The sequence below is a fragment of the Lathamus discolor genome, chromosome 4 (genome assembly GCF_037157495.1).
Source record: "Lathamus discolor isolate bLatDis1 chromosome 4, bLatDis1.hap1, whole genome shotgun sequence".
Lineage (NCBI taxonomy): Eukaryota > Metazoa > Chordata > Aves > Psittaciformes > Psittacidae > Lathamus > Lathamus discolor.
This window is the reverse complement of record NC_088887.1, coordinates 126683775-126700408: the sequence shown is the minus strand read 5'-3', so window position 1 is coordinate 126700408 and position 16634 is coordinate 126683775. Positions and strand designations below refer to the sequence as shown.

The window sequence follows — 16634 nt, the reverse complement described above, 5'->3', positions numbered from 1 at the left end:
ATTTCCACCCCAAAATCTTGGAATCACAGAGTAACCTGGGTTGGAAGGGACCTCAAAGCTCCTCCAGCTCCAACCCCTGCCATGGGCAGGGACCCCTTCCACTGGAGCAGCTTGCTCCAAGCCCCTGTGTCCAACCTGGCCTTGAGCACTGCCAGGGATGGGGCAGCCACAGCTTCTCTGGGCACCCTGGGCCAGCGCCTCAGCACCCTCACAGGGAAGAGCTTCTGCCTAAGAGCTCAGCTCAGTCTCCCCTCGGGCAGGTTCAAGCCATTCCCCTTGGCCTGGCCCTACAGGCCCTTGTCCCAAGCCCCTCTCCAGCTTTCCTGCAGCCCCTTTAGGCACTGGAGCTGCTCTCAGGTCTCCCCTTCAGGAGCCTTCTCTTGTCCAGGCTGCCCCAGCCCAGCTCTCTCAGCCTGGCTCCGGAGCAGAGCTGCTCCAGCCCTTGCAGCAGCTCCGTGACCACATTCTAATGGGTCAGTTAAACACATGTATTTATTAAGACAGGCTCTTTAACAGGGAATTTTCTTCCCATTCACCACATTATTGCTACAATGCTCATGAAATCACCTTCTGGAGGCCTAACAACCACGTGGAGAAGGTCACTTCCCTGGGGGTGGCTCCAGAGTGGATGGAGAGTTCATCTTCATCTCAGTTCATCTGTGCCTTCAGCTCTTCAAGTTCTGGTCGAGCCTTCAATCGGCTCTTGAAGTCAGCTTCTGTGTGCTGTAGAGGATAGAACAACCCAAGCAAATCAGAACCACCTTGAGAACTGCCTGAAATGGAAGAAGATGTACCCTCTCCCAGAAAGAATCACTTAGAAATAGAAAAACAAAGAACTTAATTGTCTACTGAACCTAAGGAGCCCAAGCAGAAAGTCCCCACTGACTAGGATCTTGTAGGCAGCTCCATGTGGAAGCTGGCTGCAGCGCTCTTAAGACTCCTCTCTTACATCAAGCTTCCCTCAGGAGCAGGTTCTGGGGGAAAGCAGCGGCCAAAATGATTCTGAACACTTGGTGCTGGTGTGGGCTGCTCTGAAATTCGTCTTTGTAAGCTCTTCCTCTCCTGGCTAACTGCTTTTGTCAGTGTGAGTGATGGCATTGGGCTCAAGAAGTCAACTGAACGTCTCCATCTTTGCCACTGCCCATCACCGTAGCATCTATGTTCCTCAGGAGATCTGGACTTTCTTCAGATCTTTGCAGGAGCATCCCAAAGCTGTCATCTCTTGTACCACCAGTGGCATGGAGCCACATGGGTCTCTCCCCTGGGCTTCCTGCAGTGGACTGCAATGACTTTGCAAGTGGCTCAATGTCATCGTTGTCCCTCCAGGGCCAAAGCCATCAGGCAAAATTAAACCCAGAAATGGGACCATGACCAAAGCAGAGATTACTGGGCTCAAGAGACCTTCTCCCATCTGCCTTCTGGTTTTGCAGAGCTGGAGATAAGTAAATACTCTTCAAAGGCCACTTAAGAAGCCAACTGTGCTTTCGTGTTTAAATTTAGTTGTGCTGCATTCCCTTGCCAGCCACCAGAGCCTTAGTCCCTGAAGAAAAAGGGCTTCCTGGGAATATTTTGTCTGAATGTAAAATGAGTTTAAGTATCTCCTTAGGCCCGGTCCACCAGTGGGTGGAGTTCTGCCCTGAAGTCCTGAGCCCTGGCCTGAAGTCCTGAGGTCTTTCGGCCAGCACCTCAGCACCCTCACAGGGAAGAGCTTCTGCCTAAGAGCTCATCTCAGTCTCCCCTCGGGCAGGTTAAAGCCATTCCCTGTGGCCTGTCCCTACAGGCCCTTGTCCAAAGCCCCTCTCCAGCTTTCCTGGAGCCCCTTTAGGCACTGGAGCTGCTCCAAGGTCTCCCCTTCAGGAACCTTCTCTTCTCCAGGCTGAACCAGCCCAGCTCTTTTAGCCTGTGTTTGTGCTGGGATTGCCCCGACCCAGGGGCAGGACCTTGCCCTTGGCCTTGTTGAACTCCATGAGGTTCACATGGTCCCACCCTCCAGCCTGTCCAGGTCCCTCTGGATCCCATCCCTTCCCTCCAGTGTGTCACTGCACCACGCAGCTCTATGGGTAGGGACGCATCCAGAGGATGCTAAATGAAGTATGGAACACTCATCAAGAATTAGAGGTAATGGCTTTCCATAGACCAAGTGAGGGGCTGGTTCTGGCTGATCCTGGGTATCCATAAGTCCAGAGCAGACAGCAGCCTCAGGACCATGTCTGTCTTTTCCAAGCAAATTCATGTCACATCCTACTTGCTTCCTGAGTGCCCGCCACTGGTAAAATCAAACGTACCTCTTTCACTAACAGATGGACCCCTTCAGGCTGGTTACTCTGAATGATTTCCAAGAGGATTGGAGCAAACGTTGAGCTCAAATGGCTGATCTGAAAGATGAAATAAAAGTGCTGCAGGAGCAGAACCCCACATCCCAAATGGACTCATTATACTAATGGCATAGAAAGAAAGAGTGTCCCTTTCAGTATGAGCCTGTGGCAGTCAGGCACTTCAGAGAAGCACTCTCTGCTTTGTGCTCACACCTTTTGCATACAGCACAGACCAAAGCTCTCATTTTGGCTCTTCTCTATGAACACTGTGCTTCCTGACTGCTCTCCTGTGCTTCCTGACTGTTCTGCATGGAAAGAGATTCAGCCATGCATGCGGATCTTCATTTAGATGAGAGTCTAATACAAAGGCTGCCACTGCAAACCTACAAGCCCCAGTGTTAATCACACATCAGCTATCTCCAGGTAATAAAGTCCACCCTTGGGTTTAAAATGTAATTCAGCAGAGGTTTAGCAGGGAAAAATCACTGAGGAGAAAGCACTATTTACCTCAGCCAGTTGCACATGTTTGAAACTGGCCCTGATAGTAACAGGATTATTGGATTTCACTGAGTTTGCCCAGTCATCCTTTATAGAATGACAGATTGGTTTGGTTTGGAAGGGACCTTAAAGCCCATCCAGTTCCAACCCCCGCCACAGGCAGGGACCCCTTCCACTGGAGCAGCTTGCTCCAAGCCCCTGTGTCCAACCTGGCCTTGAGCACTGCCAGGGATGGGGCAGCCACAGCTTCTCTGGGCACCCTGTGCCAGCGCCTCAGCACCCTCACAGGGAAGAATTTCTGCCTTAGATCCAACCTGAACTTCCCCTGTTTCAGTGTGAACCCATCACCCCTTGTCCTATCACTACAGTCCCTGATGAAGAGCCCCTTTCCAGCACCCTTATAGTCCAAATGTGACTTTTTTACCCCTTGCCTTAAGTATTCTGCACAAAACACTTGATAAATCTTCAGTCTGAAATATATAATCCAGGAACCCCTCTTCTGCTTTGTGAGAAACCTTTAGCAAGAAATCCAATTAGACTGCTCGCTCCATGCTTCAATTTACACACAGATTACACCTTTCATTTGTTCCAGGGACTTAACTCCAGGAGTTAAGGGGTTTTGAGGAGCAGCCTGTGATAGGAAGCACTGCACAAGAGCCACAACATGATGAGCAAACTCCTACCTGGATAACCCTCTTATGGGTTGTAAGGACAGCATCCAGCTGCGGTTTGGAACCTTTCTCTTCCAGGAACAGCACTTCCTCTGTTTTGGTGGGCATCGCGTAGCTGCAGGAACCACAGGTCAGTGCTTTGGCCAGGGAGGGAGATTCCTGCTTTACAGGAAGGAATCAACCTCCAGCAGCAGAGAATGTGGAAGGAGATTAACTTTTCATGAGGAATTAATTATGCAAACTATGTATCAAACAACTCAAGCACTGGCAGAAGCTGGGTGCTTTACTGGGAAGAGATAAGGAGAAGCTTGCAGCTCTGCTGCCAGCAGAAAGCTGTTACAGCTACAAACACCAGCCTGGGAAGAGAACTTGAAACTTTTAGAGTTAAAAGAAAGCTCTAAAGCCACAGTTCTGATTTATTCTGTAATCTGTTCATCAGGAACAGAGGCAAAAGCTGCCAGGCACCACTCCAAAGACCTTATTTCCACCTCTGAATTCAATGGGAGTACGATGAAGCACTGGATCAGATCCCATTCTGCAGTTAGCATTCCCCCAGAGACATCAGCTCCCCCTCTCCACTTGCACAGCATCAGTAACAACAGGCTACATCCTACTGCCCATGTTTTACCCTACAAGCTTTGCTCTCTAAGGGGAAATTTCTTTCTGTACATACTGAACTCTGCACACCAAGTCCAACCTCAGAGGGCCCAAATATGATAAAAGGTAATAAAGCTTTAAGGTAAGTTAAGCTTTCAGAGAAGCACCACTAAGTGGTTTTACCTACAGCAATGCAGTGCTTCTCCATGTGACTCCAGCTCCTTGGGTGCACTGCAGGTACCAAGGACCTGTCTCACATCCCTCAGAGTCATTAAAAGTAGCAAAGCTGCTGTCAGGATACATCTGCTTTGAGTGTGCAGCTGAAGCATCCCCTACTACTAAAGTAGTGGGTAGCTCTCCCACAGCCTTCAGAGGTTTCCTAAGTTCATTCCAGTTTGTATAATCACTTGCAATGAGCACAATATATGCACAGAGCCTATAAAAACCAGCAGCATAAGTCAGCAATACTTGAGCCCACATTCCCAGGCTCAGCACCCACAGGCTTAAGCCTTTCCCATAGAATCCCAGAGTGGTTTGGGTTGAAGGGAGCTTAAAGCTCATCCCGTAAAGTTGGACTCTCAAGCCCTGTCCAGCCTGGCCTTGAACACTGCCAGGGATGGGGCAGCCACAGCTTCTCTGGGTACCCTGTGCCAGCGCCTCAGCACCCTCACAGGGAAGAGCTTCTGCCTAAGAGCTCATCTCAGTCTCCCCTCTGGCAGGTTCAAGCCATTCCCCTTTGGCCTGTCAAGGACGTTCCTCTTTCTCAAAGGAATGAGAAGTATCAGCTCTTTTTCCCTTGGAATCAGTGCCTGAACAACTCCATTTCAGCCTTCCTTATACGAATAGAGCTTGGAGCAACCTGGTCTAGAGAGAGGTGTCCAGACAGGTGGGAAGGTATCCAGACAGGTTGGAACTGGATGAGCTTTAAGGTCCCTTCCAACCCAAACCCTTCTGTGATTCTATGAATAAAGCATCCCAAATAGTACAGATACACATAAAGAGAATGTCAGGCAGATGGCAGAAGATTTAGATGTCGGAATCTATCAGAGATTGTGCCCTTATCTCAAGGTGTCATCATGTAGGAGCCTGACCTGGCCTAACACAATGAGATGGTGAGGAATGACAGCACAGCTTCTCGTACCTTTCATTGACTCTAATGGAGAGTCTGTTGCAGAGCTTATGCACGTACTGAGCAAAATGCTCCACAAGACACATATCATAGGAAGTCATCTGGATGTTGATATCTCCATACTCATAATCTGTCCCAGCATTTATCTCTTTCATCTGTACTTTGTCCTTTTTCTTCTTTGGAACCTGTATTTAATAAAGAGAACACAGAAAGCAGATCTGTTTGGAACAAAGCTGGAAATAAACCCATTACCTCTTGCCCACACAGGAGACCATCTACAGCTCTCTCTTCTGACAAAGGTTTGCTGAGCTGTGTTGAGTATCTCACAGCCCATCTGTGCTCACTCTCCCTGACTATGAAACTGGGATGACATTCTGTGAACAGATGTTCTCAAGTTGAACAGTTCAGTTTTTGGATGGCAGAGCTACAGAAGTCACACAGAAAATAACATGCACACCATGATTCATTTCTTCCAGAAGAAGACAAAAAGGGAGGAGAAAAGCTGCTTTTTATTTCAGCTCCTGCCTTCAAGGCAGCTGTTTTAGAGGAGTTGTTGGTTCCTCCTTCCATAAAAACTGTCATCCTTCCAAATTCGAGGGAATGTAGAAAGTTTAAATGCAAATAAAACCTGCTGACAACGTTCTGCAATGATCTGAACTTGGAGGGGGGGAGTTTAAAATCAGCAACAGGAAGAGATTCCTCCCTCCCAAAACTACTCATTAACTTAAGTAAGAATGTACTGGACAAGGTATTTATGTACTTGGAAGGATTTATGCAGTGTTGTGAGTGGGTGTGACATAACACTCTTTACCAAGAAGCAGTAAACAATTACATTATTCCTTTTCCATATAATTCATCAGCCATGGAATTAATAATCCCAACACTTAAACCAGACTCTATCAAGATGCCTCAGCTGGAATCAAGCACAGCTGGGAAGTTTTATACCTACCTCTTTTGGGAGCAGGTATTTGAACCTCCCAATGCCATGGGTAGGACGGGACCTGTAGTGTCTCTGGCAACTCAGGAGTGCATCACCTTAAATCCAAAGCAGAACAAACATGTTTCCAGCTCTTCTTTTAACGTATACAAGTGCTTTGAGAGCCCCAAATCCTCACTGGGGGCAAGAATTCATCCTCAGTTCTTTGATAAAGGCAAAGCCAAGCTAAAGCTTCAGGTGATCTCTGCCCCACACAAGCCTGTTACAATTCACAGCTGGTTACAGTGAGAAACAAATAAGGAAGAGATTAAAAGTGATTCATTTCCCAGGTGAATTCTCAGGCAAATAAAAGACAAGACTTGTCAGCACCAGTGGATGGGGAGGATGCTGATGAAATGTTACATCTGTCTCCTCATCCATGACAGCAGTGCTGCCACCACGATGGATCTGAGCCCCACTTCATTTTCAATCCAGTCCTGTTCAAATATACATGTGCTAGGAAGCCAAATCAGAACTGCATCAGCTTTTATTTATCCTTCCTTCTCCAGGGTAAAATGAGACCCTCAATAACCCTCATTTTAATAAAAGCAGCTCAGAACAGCAAAGAGAAACCGAACACCAAGGATTTAAGCCACGCAGTTACTCTTTGCCTCCGCATTAAAAACAAATTCTACTTTAAATTGTGACAGCAGACTCCACCAGCTCAATAAATGTTACAGTCACGAGGGTCTAAGTCCGTTCCTGTGTAGTAATATAGTGAATAGCATCTGCCTGGTGTCACTCTACAGTGTAACACCATGACTAGGACCCTGCCTAGCCAAGAACAGGGAAACAGAAAGTTAGGAAAACAGGTATGGAAGTGGAAGAGCAGCTGCTCAGTGCAAAATTAGCTTAAAAATATCAAAAGGGGACACAAACTCTCTAATGTGTCATAATTATTTTGGGTAAATGAGGCTTTTCCTTGTGTTGGATTAATAAAGAGGCCTTACCTGCAGCACACAGATGGCTTTCGCTGGGTGTTGCTGCTCTGTAGGAAAAAAAGATAATGATTAAAAGCTCTGCTTTCACCTACCCCATGTGGAAACAAAACACATCTGGCCAATCCTTGAACAAAGGCTTCCTCCACACCTAGTCCTCCCTCAGACACAGAAAGATCCCATTAGCAACAAGAGTTTCTCTTCTGCACATCCTACAGCCCTTTGAGCTCCCAGACATCAGCTCAAAGTCCCCCCTCCATAACTAAAAGATTTTCCTTGGCAAAAAAGTACTTTTCTTGTCATGTGTGTTTTCTGGCAATGCCAGTGAAAGTGACTGTTTTAATGCCTTACACTGTTTTACTTGATAGGTTTCATTTCAGATCACTCACCTGCTGAGTGCAAACACTTGCTTTAGCAACGCTCCCTTCTTCAAGCACAGTACCTGCAATGAGCCCCATGGTTAAAATCATAGAATCCCAGACTGGTTTGGGTTGAAGGGACCTAAAGCTCCTCCAGCTCCAATCCCCTGCCACGGGCAGGGACCCCTTCCACTGGAGCAGCTTGCTCCAAGCCCCTGTGTCCAACCTGGCCTTGAACACTGCCAGGGATGGGGCAGCCACAGTTTCCTTGGGCAGCCTGTTAGAATGCAAACAGTACCGCAGATACCCAGCGAGTTTTCACCAACACTTCCCAGAACACACCCATTGAAATGGCACTGGAGACCCTCTGAACGTACCAATAACCCTCCCAATCTCTCCAAAGACTCCAGCTACTACTGCTCCCAAGAACACAGCTGTAACACAGAGATGATGGCATCCTGGCCTGGATCAGGACCAGCGCAGCAGCAGGGCCAGGGCAGGGATTGTGCCCCTGCACTGGGCACTGGTGAGGCCGCCCCTCGGATCCTGTGCTCAGCTCTGGGCCCCTCACTGCAAGAGAGACATTGAGGGGCTGGAGCGGGGCCAGAGAAGGGAATGGAGCTGGTGCAGGGCCTGGAGCCCAAGTGTGATGGGGAACGGCTGAGGGACCTGGGGGGTTCAGATGGAGAAGAGAAGGCTCAGGGGGGACCTGATGGCTCCCTCCAAGTGCCTGCCAGGAGGATGGAGCCAGGAGGGGCTGGGCTCTGCTCCCAAGGAACAAGGGATGGGACACTTGTCTTTTCCAACCTGTTCTAGTTCATTCCATGACTCTATGACTGTGTTAACCTTCTCAGGCACCCCCTTCACTTTAGTTTGGGATCCAACATGTTGGCGAGGGAGGCTCTCCTCCCCTTGCTTACAGACCACATTCATCCCTCACGCCATCCCACCACCGCCAGGTTACAACAGCCACATGAATAACCCTCAGGCTCGTTCCAGCTCCGCATGGATGGAAGGAAACAGCTCATCCATCACCAAGGCAGAGCCCTGCTGTCACCACAACCCTGGCAGGCAGAGCTGCACCCAGCCAGCCAGGCTGGGGGGATTACTGCCAATGTGAGCAGAGGGACAGGCAGGACCAGGGATGGTCCCTGGGTAGCTGAGGAGGAAAGAGGGGTGCTGAGGGGGAATCTCTGCCCCTGGCCCAGGTACACCAGGGTAAACAACAAGGGCACTAACTCAGGGGCAGGAATGTGTCCTCCCAGGGGACACAACACCCCAATTCCCTTCACATGAGCAATGGGGCTTGGAGTTCCCCTCTTTTCACTTCTTAAAAGGGGCTGATAACAAAGATGGGGAAAGACTGTAGCAGGGCTTGTGCAATAGGACAAGGGGTGATGGTTTCAAACTAAAAGAGGGGAGATTCAAGCTGGAGGTGAGTTAAAAATCACCCAGTAAGAGGGTGCTGAGGCGCTGGCACAGGGTGCCCAGAGAAGCTGTGGCTGCCCCATCCCTGGCAGTGCTCAAGGCCAGGCTGGACACAGGGGCTTGGAGCAAGCTGCTCAAGTGGAAGGGGTCCCTGCCCGGGGCAGGGGCTGGGGCTGGAGGAGCTTTAAGCTCCCCTCAACCCAAACCAGTCCATGACTCTGTAACCCAGCCCCAGGGCCGGGCCTTTCTCCCCTCAGCGGCAAGGGCTCGGTCTGACCCTCCTGTCCCCTCCCGTCCTGCCCCGGTATCGGACCGCTGTCCCCCACAGCCGGTCGCAGCCCACAGGTACCTTCGGCAGCGCCGCGCTCATCCCTGCGCCCGGGACGAGGCCCTCAAGGTCCCCGCGGCTCCCTCCCCTCGTTCCCCCCGGCGGGAGCGACAACCCCGGGACACCCGCGGTAGCGGCAGCTCCCGGTGTCCTGAAGGAACGGGCGGGGAGCGCCTGAGGAGACCGGTAATGGCGGACACCCAGCGCCCCCCTCACACCGGGGCCGCGCACCGCCCGCTCCTCGCACGCTGATTGGCTCTCAGCGGCGGCCATGTTGAGTGTGGCCTGGCCAGCGTGGCGCGGCGGCCATGTTGAGTGTGGCAGCGAGGCCGCCATGTTAGGGCTGTGAGGGGCAGCGGGCATGGAGGCGCCTCAGGGCTGTCAGGGCGGGCGGGCCGGGGCTGACCAGGCTGCAGCGCTCGGTGTCTGCGTTCAGGAGCCCTCAGCCAGCTCACGGTGGCCCTGTTGGCTGTGGGGTTCAGGCAGGGGCTGATGCGGGCTCCGCAGGACCCTGCTTCAGCGTGGTGACAGCCGCAGGGCTGGGCTGGGTGTGCTGGTCCGAAGCGGGGACGGAGGATTTGGTGCTAAACCGGCCTGATTTGGCTCTGGTATGGGCTCCGCAAAGGGAGGATGGGGTCTTTTTTCCCTGGAAGGGGAAGGGCTGGACCTTACCAACAGCGATGCCATGGTCCGGGGTCGGTTGTGTGCATGACAATGGAGGTGTGAGCATGAGGAGCTCGGTGCCCATGCAGCCACGCTTTTGGCTTGGGAGGGAAGGAGAATCTCCTCTGTCGCCCGCAGTCTGCTCCCTCTGAGGGCAGAGTGAATCCCTCCTTAGAGCCACTGCTGTGAGCCCAGCCGCTGTCTGCGGGTGCTTCCTGGGGTTTGAAGTGGGAAGGCTGCCGGAAGAACGGGGACATCGCTGATCTGCAGGGTGCATTTCCTAGTGAAGAGGAGGGAGAAAGGGTAGCGCAGGGGGTCAGGGATGGGTGATGTGTGGCTGCATACACCCCAAAGCTGGCAGTCTGGAGCTAGCTTCAAAAATCCCATTGCAAACTGGTTCCTTCTATGCCAGCCACACTCCTTCACCTGAATCATGGAATCAGGGAGGTTGGAAAAGACCTTCAGGATCATCCAGTCCAACCATTCCCAGCACTGCCAAGGCCCCCCTACCCCATGGCACTGAGGCCTCGTCTCCACGGGGTGTGAACCCTTGCAGGGCCAGTGCCTGCAGCCCTGCCCTGGGCAGCCTGTTCCAATGCCTGAGCACCCTCTGGGGCAGGAATTGTTCCTCAGCTCCATCTAAACCTGCCCTGGGGCAGCTTGAGGCCGGTTCCTCTTGTGCCATCCCTTGTTCCTTGGGAGCAGAGCCCAGCCCCTCCTGGCTCCATCCTCCTGGCAGGCACTTGTAGGGAGCCATCAGGTCCCCCCTGAGCCTTCTCTTCTCCATCTGAACCCCCCAGGTCCCTCAGCCGTTCCCCATCACACTTGGGCTCCAGGCCCTGCCCCAGCTCCATTCCCTTCTCTGGCCCCGCTCCAGCCCCTCAATGTCTCTCTTGCAGTGAGGGGCCCAGAGCTGAGCACAGGATTCGAGGGGCAGCCTCAACAGTGCCCAGTGCTCTTCCCCACTCCCTTCTCTCCTGGCTGGCCCTGATTTCCCCTTTCTTGCCAGCAGAGCCTCCTGCCTGCTTCCCTGCAGAAGATAGAAGGCAGACAGCAACATCTTAGTGCTCTCCATCCCATGCAGCAGCTGCCTGGCAGCTTGATTTCAGGTCAGGATTTAGCTCTGCTGACTGATCACTGCCCCGATTGCTTTTGGCTGGAGCTGTCGGGGTCTGTCATAGACTTTCTGCCTTTATCTCCAGTTCATCTGCGTTCATTGATGTGGCAAGAGTCTGCTGCAAACCAGGCCCATGCAGCTGATTCCAGCTCCACTCTGCCAGGCCTTGTCCTGCTCTGACACACACCTGGTAGCCCAGATATTCATCTTCATGGTGATCTGGTGCATGGAGGGGTGAGAAGGAACAAGGGAGGACAAGGTTTGCCCTAGTGAAGAGCAGAGTGGACTCAGTGCCGTGCACAGCATTGTGTTGTCTCTTCCACCCACTCAGGCATGGAGGGAGCAGAGAGGATCTACCCCACCTTTGCTCTCTCCTCCACCCTTATCAAGGCCATGGGCTCCCAGCTGTGTTCTTGTGGAGCTCCCTGGACATGACAAAACTGCCTATGTGGAAGGGACGTTGTCCTGCCCTTTGAGCCCCAGCCAGGGCCACCCTGGCAGTGACGCTGGGTTGGTGACTCCAGGCTCTTCAAGCAAGGAGCTCTGTGGGAGTCTGAGCTGGATTGAGGCCAGCATTGCTGGATCAATAAAGCTGGGCTTCTCCTCCCATGAATGTTGAATTCCTGAAGGAAATGCCAAGCTTGAGAGGCTGCTGTGACTGGAGGGGGATTGGTTGGTGCTGGGTTTGTGGGAGGAGACCGTGATGGGCACAGCAATTAAGAGCGAGTCACGCTCATGATGACCTCTTGTTCCACAACCACACCTCGGATCCTGTGCTCAGCTCTGGGCCCCTCACTGCAAGAGAGACATTGAGGGGCTGGAGCGGGGCCAGAGAAGGGAATGGAGCTGGGGCAGGGCCTGGAGCCCAAGTGTGATGGGGAACGGCTGAGGGACCTGGGGGGTTCAGATGGAGAAGAGAAGGCTCAGGGGGGACCTGATGGCTCCCTACAAGTGCCTGCCAGGAGGATGGAGCCAGGAGGGGCTGGGCTCTGCTCCCAAGGAACAAGGGATGGGACAAGAGGAAGCGGCCTCAAGCTGCCCCAGGGCAGGTTTAGATGGAGCTGAGGAACAATTCCTGCCCCAGAGGGTGCTCAGGCATTGGAACAGGCTGCCCAGGGCAGGGCTGCAGGCACCGGCCCTGCAAGGGTTCACAGCCCGTGGAGACGAGGCCTCAGTGCCATGGGGCAGGGGTGGCCTTGGCAATGCTGGGAATGGTTGGACTGGATGAGCTTAAAGCTCTTTTCCAACCTGGTTGATTCAATGATTCTATGACCTCAAACTCTCTGTGCTCATGGATGGGGCTGTGCCCCCTAATTCCGTCTGCCCCCACACAGGGACTCATCACACAAAATGTGGCTGAGAAGGGAGCATTGCCTGAGGCTGAGTTTGGGGTAGAGCAGTATCCCTCTCCCAGTGACCATCATTGTCCTACCTATCTCGGTGAGAAACGAGTCTGTCTCTTCCCTGCAGAGTTTCTCCATCATCTATCATAGATGGACACATTTTAAGGCCAAAAGGGACTGTTAAATCATGTAATTCCATCTCCTGTACACCTCAGCTATAGATTTCCGCTGCACGGAAGCAGATCACTCCTGCTTTGATGAAAGCAGCTTTCTCATAAAGGCTCCTTCTCTTGATTTTCCCTGGATACAAAGATAGCGCTGCTCTTGGCAGCTTGTTCTGGTGGCTGAACACCTTCTCCGTTAAAAACCATGGACCTCATTTCCAGTCTGAATGTGCCTCAGCTCCCGGATCTGCCTTTCTTTGATTAATGAATCACTTCACAGCCAGGTAACCGCGTCCCTGTTTGCAGGAGCACAACCTCCTTCTTTGTGACATTTAAGAAAGCAAAGGTGTTGCTTTGTTGCTTCCCCCCTCAGCTGCAGAAACCTGAAGCACCCCTTTTCTGTACTCTAATTATAACTGAAATAGAACCATGGAGCTCTTCTTCCTTCTCAAGGCTCCTGCAGCCTGGTCTCACTGGAGGGATTGTTTCATCCATCCTCTTCTGCTTCGCTGCAGATCTCTCGCTGTCACGTAGCTGGATGTGCCTGTACAGCACAAGTGCTGGCAGAGGTGACGCTCGAGTGGTTTGTGACTGATGCAGAGGGTGTTGGAGGCTTCTTGCCTCTTCTTAATCCTCTTTCTGTTGCACTGGAGGAGCAAAGATGTCCTAGGAGACTTGAGATCCAGCACCTGAAAGTCTCTCCTTCTTTATGGACTGGTTTAACCAGTCAAAAAGTGTTTAACCAGTAAAAAACATACAAAACCAGTCAAAAAGTGTTTAAAACCACTTTGGAAGGAAACCTCTGATGTTTGTCTCCTTTTCTACCTTCTGCAGAGCTTCTTAGGACCATGCCAAAGGCCACCAGGAGTCAGCAGGATGATATCCTCTGCCTGCAGCAAGCAGAGCCAGGTCCCTCAATTGCTTTATCTTGAAAGCCACATCCATTTTCCCTGCCAGCCCCTTGGGCTGAAACCTCTTTGGCAGGCAATGCAGAAGTGTTTGCTTCGCCCCGTGTGAAGAGATGCTGAGCCTCAGCAGAGCTTTTGTGATAAGAATAATTGTTACAGCCAAGACTTCTCCCTGGTAGAGAGCCCATATTTTCCCTGGGATCAGCAGGAAAGATCCCTCAAATTCATACTGACATGACATGGACAAGGTGATTCTGCCCCTCTGCTGTGCTCTGGGGAGACCCCCCCTGCAACCCTGATCCAGCTCTGGGGCAGCAGCACAAGAGGGACGTGGAGCTGTTAGAGCGAGCTCAGAGGAGGCCATGGAGCTGCTGCGAGGGCTGGAGCAGCTCTGCTCTGGAGCCAGGCTGAGAGAGCTGGGCTGGGGCAGCCTGGAGAAGAGAAGGCTCCTGAAGGGGAGACCTGAGAGCAGCTCCAGTGCCTAAAGGGGCTGCAGGGAACCTGGAGAGGAGCTTGGGACAAGGGCCTGTAGGGACAGGCCAAGGGGAATGGCTTGAACCTGCCCGAGGGGAGACTGAGCTGAGCTCTTAGGCAGAAGCTCTTCCCTGGGAGGGTGCTGAGGCGCTGGCACAGGGTGCCCAGAGAAGCTGTGGCTGCCCCATCCCTGGCAGTGCTCAAGGCCAGGCTGGACACAGGGGCTTGGAGCAAGCTGCTCCAGTGGAAGGGGTCCCTGCCTGTGGCAGGGGTTGGGAATGGAGGAGCTTTAAGGTCTCTTCCAACCCTACAGACTCTGATGAAAAGTCTCTACCCAGCATCTTTGTAGCCCCCTTCAGACACTGGAAGCTGCTCTGAGGTCTCCATTCAGCTTCTCTTCTCCAGGCTCAACAGCCCCAATTTTATGTCTTCATACAGGAGGTGCTCCAGCCCCATGGGAACTGCACATACTGCGGGCAGAGCGTGTGCATCTGCCTTTCCCCACAGACATCCGCGCTGCCCTCCCGCAGCTCAGCGGTTTCAGCGAGCAGGATTTCACCCCAGCACCCATCAAACCCGTGCAGCCATCGTTAGGCTCCAGAGTGATCGCACCCTCGGCTCAAACGCAGCGGGCGGCAAACCCCGCCCGTTCTCCCCCGTAGCCCCTCCCCTTTCGCTCTGATTGGTCCGCTGAGCTGCGGTAGGCGTGGCTCAGGGGCACGCAGCGCTACGTGCCTGGCGAGGGGCGGGGCTGCGGCGTGCGCGGGCGCGGTGTGAGGCGCGGGTGGAAGGAGCTCGGCCCTGAGGGGAGCGGCGGAGACCGCGGTGGTTCACCCCCGGCCTCTGCTCACCGCGCCGGGGCTTCGCGCCCCGTTAACAGCCCTGCCCCGCGGCCTTCACCGAGGAACGGGGTGAGGCGGCGGAAAGCAAGCGACTGAGAGCGGTTCGCGGGTCCCGCCGCGGGGAGCGGAGCGAGCGCGGGGCGGCGGTGGAGGCTCCTCCATCATGTCGGCGGGCGGGGACTTCGGCAACCCGCTGCGGAAATTCAAGCTGGTGTTCCTGGGCGAGCAGAGCGGTGAGTCAGCGCCCGGCACGGCTCGGGCCGGGTCTCTGCACACCTCCGGTCCACCCCCTCGGCCGCCGCGGCGGACCCACCCTGGAGGGGCTGAGGTAGCGCCTAAGCCCCCCCCCCTTTATCCTCCAGAGGGGGTGGCTCTGCCGTAACCCCACTTCATGAGGGGGAAAGGGGGTGGCTGTGTCGTTTATGAGGGAAAAGGGGGGCTCCCGGCCGCTCCCCGCCGCTTTCCGTGTGGTGGTGGGGCTGCCTTGGGGCGTTACCTCTTGCAGGGCTGCGCTGCCCTGTGGTCAGTGCCCCTTTGGTGGCAGGGAGAGATGGAGCTGTGGTTTAAAGTAAAACCAACCCGAAACCCACGGCCACATCTCCAGAAACAGCTGCTGATTCATTTAATCCCAGCTCCTCTGGGTTTAGTTTGGGGGGTAGGAGTCTCAATTCCGGCTTTTTTTTTCCGTCTGAATACAGCATTTTTCGTACGTGAAGTTATGGCTTGGCAAAGCACCGCGTGAAATACTGAATTCAGCCGAGGAGATTTTCTTCATCCTGGCTTTTCAATTAGAAATAACAACAAAACCCAAGCGGTTTCTCCTCCTCCCTCGGCGCAAGGCCTCTCTCTTCGATTCTGCATTTCAAACTATTCACCCTGGAGAGTTTCCTGAGGAAAGAATAGCTCGTTTGTCAGATGCTTTGTGTAATCCTGCCCAGATCCTGAGCGATCTTTGACATAATGAGTAGGTGCAGAACACTGTCTGTCTCAGGGTGGGGTATTTGCTCCCTCAGCCACCTTTGGTCTCTGTGTGGTAGGAGATGATGAAATCCTAGTCTATTTATTCCTTCTCCCCTAAATGATTTCTTTCTTGGTGTCTCTGTACTCACCTAGAGATGAACTTAGTGATAAGGCTGCTATTAAAATTATTTACCTATCTATTGGTTATTCCTTTCATTGGTTTTGTTTGATTTCGATTTATTTCTGCGGTTGGAACAGCTCCTTTTCATATTATGGATTCAGAGAACACAAGTTCATCTTGGATATCTTGGAGATATATATATATATTCCTTGGCTACGTCACCTTATCTGCTTGGTGAGGTGCTGTTTGGCCAGCCATTTTATGAGGGTTTTGGAAGAAGGGCATATGTAGAAGATGCTGCTGGGTTCTATTTTATCCCGAAGGTATTCAATAATAAGTATTACCAATGCATTTGCAAAATGCTTGGCTTGTTTTACTCCATTCCTGAGCTTTGATTTCATGAAGTTTTTCAGATACCCCCATGGAAGGTTGTAGCACTTGGTGCAGATATTAAACCTCAGCAGCTCATAGTTTACACGTGTCTATCTGTTCTAGCAGACATAACATCAGATATCAGCTTCCTCCAAGTCTTTGTGTTTGGGTTTTTTTTGCCCTCTTGGCTAAACATCTGTGTTTATACTGGAAGGTTTGAAGTAATTCTGTTCATAGCATCAAATCTGGAGTGAGGAGAAGGGGTTTTACTGCTATAGCAGAGCAAAATGCTTCTAACTAAACACATGTAATGCTGCAACTGCTGTCTTGAGCATGGCTTGTGGATGGGTTTGAGCTGATTTGAATGTGGCTGGTTAGGGCCCTGCTGGCAGCTGCGGTGTGAGCTTCAGCCCTGCCTTTGTCTCAAACCC

The 16634-nt window shown here is 52.5% G+C and overlaps 2 protein-coding genes across 3 annotated transcripts in view; one reads left to right on the top strand and one right to left on the bottom strand.

Annotated features, from left to right (window-relative positions):
• Nucleotides 1-474: 474 nt before the first annotated feature.
• MRPL48 (mitochondrial ribosomal protein L48) lies at nucleotides 475-9471 on the bottom strand. Its single transcript, XM_065678937.1, has 8 exons — nucleotides 9261-9471; nucleotides 7514-7566; nucleotides 7137-7174; nucleotides 6160-6245; nucleotides 5223-5395; nucleotides 3497-3599; nucleotides 2286-2375; nucleotides 475-723 (listed from the first exon to the last, which is right to left on the bottom strand). Exons 1-8 carry the CDS (start codon nucleotides 9279-9281, stop codon nucleotides 649-651), a joined length of 639 nt encoding a protein of 212 aa, XP_065535009.1. The 5' UTR covers nucleotides 9282-9471; the 3' UTR covers nucleotides 475-648.
• Nucleotides 9472-14644: 5173 nt separating this feature from the next.
• RAB6A (RAB6A, member RAS oncogene family) overlaps nucleotides 14645-16634 on the top strand; it is a 58368-nt gene continuing 56378 nt past the window's right edge. For both annotated transcript variants that reach the window (XM_065678936.1, XM_065678935.1), the window contains exon 1: nucleotides 14645-14983. In XM_065678936.1, coding sequence (XP_065535008.1) covers nucleotides 14914-14983 — 70 coding nt within the window. In that variant the 5' untranslated portion in view covers nucleotides 14645-14913. The remainder of the gene's footprint in view (nucleotides 14984-16634) is intronic.

Coding starts and splice junctions, on each gene's coding strand:
- MRPL48 (XM_065678937.1), bottom strand. CDS start 9,281: ATGAGCGCGGCGCTGCCGAAG. Junction 7,175..7,513: donor CAAGTGTTTGCACTCAGCAG/GTGAGTGATCTG, acceptor TTTTTCCTACAG/AGCAGCAACACCCAGCGAAA. Junction 724..2,285: donor TCCATCTGTTAGTGAAAGAG/GTACGTTTGATT, acceptor TATCCTCTACAG/CACACAGAAGCTGACTTCAA.